Raw genomic sequence first — 6,752 nt, 5'->3', positions numbered from 1 at the left:
TCCCCATAGGAGAACCCTTTTTGGTTCGAGAGGAACTCTTTTGGGTTCCGTGTAGAACCCTCTGTGGAAAGTGTTCTACGTGCAACCAAAAAGGGTTATTCAAAGAGTCCTCCTACAGGGGCAGCCAAAGAACCCTTTTAGATTCTAGATAGCACCTTTTTTCACAAATCCCCTTACAGTCCTGTTCTCTTCTCCTCTGCCCCACCCCCACGCTTCACACATCAAGACGTGACCATCACAATCCTGTTGTCACCCACGGTAATACTCTAACAAGGACCTATAGGTCCACCAATAGGAAGAGAACCTAGGGGTCACCCACAATGAGGAACAAGGTTGCCCGTTTCGTTTGTGCCCCCGAGAGCGGGAGGAGAAATTTACAGTATTGTGGAATATTGCTATACTTATACATGGCTACACACGTTTATAATAGCGAAGAAGACCACTGAAAAGCAGCTAGCCTACTGTACTGGCATACTATAGTAACAATATTCTCTTGGTTTGGAGGTGCATAGGAGGAGGTGGAGGTGAATAGTACATTAAGTACACGTTAGACCAGAATGATGAGGAAACCATACATACTCGGAGTGTGGCCCAGCACACACTGCACTGGAATAGTTAGCTGCAGTGGAGGTGTGTGTGTGTGTGTGTGTGTGTGTGTGTGTGTGTGTGTGTGTGTGTGTGTGTGTGTGTGTGTGTGTGTGTGTGTGTGTGTGCGATCAGTCTCATCAGTTTGTTCTATGCAGTGATGGAGCTCACAGTGTGTGGGGGAGAGGGAGGTGGGGAGGTGAGAGATGAACAGGGGAGTCTATCCAATGCATACTGTGTATCACTCCTCCTATCGCTCTCTCTCCCTCTCTCTCCATCAGTCTATCACTCGCAGTCACAAGTCTATGAGATGGAGGGAGAGTTTCAGGTCAGAGTGCCCTCTTCCCTTTCTTTTCTACTCCTCTAGATGTTTTTTTACGTTTGATTTGTTCACCGATGATTTGTTTAACTTATCAATTGCTGTTTGTCATTTTATGTTGATTATTTCTTCACAGTGTGCTTTTGGAGTGGCTGCTCCTGACTGGCCGAGGTGGAGGGGGGTGGAGTCAGTAAGGAGAGAAGAGGATTGGCCCGTGGGAGGTACGCATGGGTCCGGGGGCGGGTCTTAGGATGGCGTGGCTGAGAGGCGGGCCCTGTAATAGGTGGTGGTGGTGGTGATGCGAGGGGTGGTGGACGGAAGACGCTGCGGCGCGAAGCTGAGCCAATTGGTGGTTTGAGGAAGCGGCGGCCGCCATCGCCGCGGCAACCGCCAGGGGACTGGGCAAGAGCCCAGCGCCCAAACATTTGGAGAGATCCTTAGAGAAGGTCAGAGAGGACTGTGGGGAGAGAGAGGCAGAGAGCGAGGGAGAAAGAGAGGGAGGGAGAGACGGATACAATGTTTAGTGGCAGAAGGTGAACACAAGGGATTCAGGGGAACAAATATAGAAATTCCATTTCAGTATGAACCTCTTATAACACAGAGGTTTCTAATCAAACTATGTTTCCAGCAAGCTACAAAATGGATCTTCAGCGCTTTGGTAAGGAATCTACTCAGAGGAGGCTCATGGGAGGAGCTGTAGGAGAATGGGCTCATTGTAATGGCTGGAATGGAATTAATGGAATGGAGGCAAACACGTTGTCTTTATTTGTTTGGTACCATTCAATTGATTCCATTCCAGCCATTACAATGAGCCTGTCCTCCTACATCTCCTCCCAGCAGCCTCCTCTGAATCTACTTTACCATTAAGTACTGACTACTCAGGAGACAGCCAAACCTCCTCTTGTTAATTAACAGTGTGCGTGTTTGAGATAGACAACACTGCAGTTTGAACTTTACACAATCACTGATCTACCAACCCCTTCGAGTCCCGATCAGGCTGATCCAGTCAAACGCGCTGATTGATAATCTGATCTAGCCCTGGCACGATAGTGGTCGTAGAGGTGAAAAGTTACCGTGAGGTCAGCTCCCCTGTGCTTCTTGTGTCGGCTGAGGAGTGGGTTGGGTTTCCCTGCCACTCCGTCCCGGTGCCTTCGACTAGATATGTGCTGCAGGGCGAGAGAGCGAGAGAGAAAGAGAGAGGGAGAGAGAGAGATTAGGAGAGAGAGAGAGAGAGAGAGAGAGAGAGAGAGAGAAAGACAGGGTGCAGTGTTAGACAGCAGCCAGACAGACAGACAGGTAGGGTTGAACTCTGACCTCTTGAATTCTCTAACAGCCGGTCCCAATCTACTCCTTAACTCCCTAACCCTTCAACGTTTGCCGATCTGAATAGGTATAATCAGGGTAATGGTGGAGCTTACAAGGAAGCGTTTAGCGAATTTGAACTGACTGAGCTCTGGACTAAGGAGCCTAACTGCAATATTTAAGGTACAAATGATAGGTAAACAAAACCAGTAGTCTCTAGTTAGTTGATTAAGAAAAAGATGCAGTATGATGTGCCCCCCTTTCCATCTCTCTCACCTGCTTGAGCTGCAGTTCGGAGTTGACCCGCACGTTGCAAATCTCACAGTGGAAGGTGCGTTCCTGAGTGTTGGGGTCCAGCGGCCCCCCTCCCAGCTCCCCCGGGAGTTTGGGGCCCAGTCGAGGGTACGCCTTAATGGGACCCAGCCCACTGCGAGCCTCCAGGATAGTTTTGTGTTTGGTACCTACACACACACACACACACACACACACACACACACACACACACACACACACACACACACACACACACGTATTATTTAATTGACTTAAAGAAAATGGTGTCTAACAATCCCACAAATGATTGCTAGAGCTCGTCACCCATGTATATCTAAAATCCTTCATACCACAGAACGGCATATGGTGATGGAGAATATGACAACGAGAGAGCCAGCCTAATGCACTCTCTGGAACGTCTCGTCATCATCGCTAACTCAGCACACGTTCAGTTAGTGGAATGGGACTGGGAGGTGTAGTGTAATATATTCGCCACTAGAGGGCCACAGTGATAAGGTAACGCTGTCGTCGACAGAAGGGTTAGTGACGGAAGTAACATAAGATGGTGTTTTTCAGGATCTCGGCATTGTTAGCGTTGACGTTGGCACCGAAACACGTCTTTAGATCTCTCTGTTCTCTTAGGGTAGCTAATTCAATGTTCTGGGTTAGGGTTAGCTTGACTGAGAGGTCATATGGGTGGCTGTAATAATGTCTTACAGGGGTCAACTGTCTAGAACAGCATCTATAAATTGAAGTCGACTCGTGCGTAGCCAGGTCAACTGCGTTTGGTCTTGAAAGAATGGAAGAGCTGCCTCTCATGAGCAGAAATATGAGTGTTCACATTTTTTGAATGGTTAGGATTACACAGACAGACAGCACTGACGACGTTGTGCCAGAATAGTTCCTATAATTAATTGCATGTTCTGCTCTTGGCTGAAAAATTCCAGTCATGTCCTACCCTCTGCCGCCCCTGCCCCTGCCTCCACTCCTTCCTCCCCCGCTGTCCTCCCCCCTCCTCTCCCAATCCCAAACCCCCAAGCAGTCTGGTTGCACTCTGTCTGACTGAGAGGTTTAAGTGTGTCCCAAATGGCACCCTATTCCCTATGGGCCCTGGTCAAAAGTAGAGCACTATATAACGGAAAGGATGCCATTTGGGGCGCAGGCTTAACTTGTTCTACCAAATCTTTGAGCTTTGAGAAGTGAGTTAGAGGTTACAGCAGGAGAACATGGGGAGTGGGGGAGGTCGGGGGGGGGGAGGAGCGATGACTGGAATGACTGATTTCACGTGTGGACAAAAATGTACACTTTTGTTGCTGCCTTTGTTCTATTCTGGGCCGACAATGGACGAACCCCCTCGGGGTGTTTTTCACTTGTGCTCTGCGAGTCGAGCTCGACTCATGTTTACAATTAACTAAAGCACTACGCAAATAGACAGGAGAAGTTTCTAAACATGAAAACAGACAAAAACACAGAAAGGAAACCATTGTATAAACGTATGATTACGGTTGAATACACATCCATCCATAACCTTGATCTCTCCTCTCTGTATGTAATGTCCGTCGCACCGCTAGCCACACAGTCTGTCTCTCTGTCTGTGCAACAAGTCTTTTTTATTTTGGACTCTGTAACGTTTGAGTATTATTTAGGGAAAGAGAGAATATTGCTTCCAGACTGTGTGTTGATTTGGGTTGTTATTCTGCCCAGATTGAACTGCAGCCACTGTCGCTGTCATACAAACACACGTCTGAGTGTCTACGTTTATCTCTGATTGTTTCATATCTGTAGCGTAAATGACCTTTGTGGGAGTTTGCATGTACGTACTTAATTAGTGCTTGAGTGCACATGCATACTGTAAGAAGAGATGAGAGGGAGCCCTCTGTTACACGATCAGCTAGCAATCTTATCTTATTCCTTCATCTCTGTGTCCTGCCCCTGGGGCTCAATCAAACATCTATTACAAAAAGCCTTCCGGAGGTTACTCTAATGATATCAGTGATTCTTTTTCCATTGGTGGACACTTAATCTACATTAAGCTGTTCATTGATGTGTATTATCATGTCTGGCTGGCTGGTAGTCCAAGGCTATTCTCATTCCCTTAACAACACTGCCTTACTGCTGTGGCGTGGTAATGGGGATATGTAGGGACTGGTGTGTGTGTGTGTGCGTGTGCGTGTGTGTGTGTGTGTGTGTGTGTGTGTGTGCGTGTGTGTGTGCGTGTGTGTGTGTGTGTGTGTGTGTGCGTGCCTGCGTGTGTGACATGAATCAGAACACAGAGGGAGTGAGGGCAAGTTAACTGCTTCCCCGGTTAAAAACAAAGCCACTGAGACTGAGTGGAAGGTTGAGGCCGAATGGAGTTGAGAGGAAACAAATACTATTTGAACCCAGGTCTGGCCTCATAACAGCTCTGTGGTTTTACAGGCTTAAAGAAACTCCTCCAGTGGTGGAGCATTAAGAGGGCCTCATCTACCAGCATTAACAGGACTTTCTCGGCTTCCTATTCAGGCTGAATGCCTGGGGCAACAGAGACCAGCTTTCTGCTGCATCCGCTTACAATATCACAAGGTACATCATGAATGTTTGAGTGGGAGACTCAATAACTTTATAGAATTATTATCAAGGCGTTATTTGTACTGTAACTGGGCCGTGTAGGCTACGCTGGCTGGGTGGTAGAGGACGTGTAGAAACAGGAAGGAAGAGAGGAGAAATATGCTACTCGGGGCATGTTGGATCAGACACTACAGTAAAACCATTTTGAGAAGGAAGCTGTGGTTGAAGAGGTTATGCTTAGCTGGAGTCTAGCACCTTTGATTTATTTGGTCATCAAGATACTTTTGTTATAGAAGCACCCTCATCTGTGTTTGAACTTGAAACTCTTACCCCGTTTGGGTTTTATTTTCCCTAAGTGCGGGATAAAATGAAAATGGTGGTGTTGATGAGGGTGACGCAGGCCAAGCAGATGGGTAGAGGAGAGCCGTTCTGAGTTTAAATCTTAGATTTTTTTCATCTGGCACTCCACACAGGCTAAATCTCAAGCTCTCAAAGTATTTGAAAGAAAACAAACACTATATTAGCCCAGGTCTGTTGGTAAGGAATTCGCCGTTAAGTACTGACTATTCAGAGGACTGTCCTCTACGAGATTAGTAACCTGAAGATGGTCACTATCCATACGTACATTTACGTACCTTTGTTGTGAGCCTCCAGCTGTGAAAGGGAGTTGACGGCTACTTTGCAGAGTGAGCAGTAGAGGAGTTTCTTAGCTTTGTCCTCTTCTGTCTCTGGGCCGGCCAGGGCCCCGGGAGCAACAGGGGCCACTGGACCACCACTCTGGTCTGGGTTGGTGGTGCCGAAAGCCAGGGGAGAGTCAGAGGATTGGGGGAGCAGAGGAGGAGGGGTGAGGGTGGGGGAGGTCAGCATGGGACACACAGAGGGGGCAAGGGGGGAGTCGGTGGTGGGAGAGGTAGAGAGGGGAGGCAGGGGGTGTAGGGGCCCAGGCAGGGCCAGCAGAGGTCCCCCATTAAACTGTGAAGGCAGAGGGCGCGGTTCGTCTATAAAGAGGAAACACAAGGGGAAATCATTGTCAAATAAAATGCAGTGTTAAAACAAAACAAAAATAGAGTAAAGCATGTAACTGAAACTATAACGTGTTTACAATAGACTTCGACGATGCGGTTCAAGTGTGTATGAGGTGAAGCAAATTCAAGTGTTTTCTTTTAACGTATAACCAAACACATCCCAACCCAAGCCAGAGGCCACTTCAACTACAACCCACTGGCTGGTTCAAAGATCACACAAACCCCATTTTATCTCACTAAAGTAAAGTATTCCAAAAGAAAAACACTGGCTTGCCATAGGGAAGTATTTTAGTATTCAGTACGACCTTATAATTGTGAACAGTTCTTTCCTTTTAATCTGTACTACAGCAATAACCCATAGGGAGGATTTGACCAAGCAGGCTGGGAACCCGGGACAGAACCAACTATGTATATATACTAGTATATAAACACATGGCATATACAATATATAGTGAATATATGAATATCTGGGGACAGAACAGAAACCAAAATGTTTGGTCTTCTGAGGTGTCTGAGTTTTCCTCTCCTCTCAGTGATGTGGATTGCTTCCCAAATGGCACCCTATTCACTTTCTAGTGCACTACTATTGGCCAGGGCCCGTAGGGCACTCACCCCTGGTCTCATCTTATTAAAATGGTTCGGAGGAAAGAAGAGGAGAAAGAAAAGGGAAACAGATACTCCCTTGGCAGTGGATGGATGTT

The 6,752-nt window shown here is 47.3% G+C and overlaps 1 protein-coding gene across 6 annotated transcripts in view; it reads right to left on the bottom strand.

Annotated features, from left to right (window-relative positions):
- Positions 1-936: 936 nt before the first annotated feature.
- The window catches only part of znf385a (zinc finger protein 385A), a 94,813-nt gene continuing 88,997 nt past the window's right edge, over positions 937-6,752 (bottom strand). For all 6 annotated transcript variants that reach the window (XM_029722503.1, XM_029722504.1, XM_029722501.1 and 3 more), the window contains 4 exons: positions 5,662-6,024; positions 2,483-2,667; positions 1,978-2,070; positions 937-1,361 (listed from right to left, as the gene is read on the bottom strand). In XM_029722503.1, coding sequence (XP_029578363.1) covers positions 1,092-1,361; positions 1,978-2,070; positions 2,483-2,667; positions 5,662-6,024 — 911 coding nt within the window. In that variant the 3' untranslated portion in view covers positions 937-1,091. The remainder of the gene's footprint in view (positions 1,362-1,977; positions 2,071-2,482; positions 2,668-5,661; positions 6,025-6,752) is intronic.

This window comes from Salmo trutta, chromosome 30 (assembly GCF_901001165.1).
Source record: "Salmo trutta chromosome 30, fSalTru1.1, whole genome shotgun sequence".
NCBI classification, from domain to species: Eukaryota; Metazoa; Chordata; class Actinopteri; order Salmoniformes; family Salmonidae; genus Salmo; species Salmo trutta.
The sequence above is the reverse complement of the archived record's forward strand: the minus strand, read 5'-3'. Positions and strand labels throughout refer to the sequence as shown.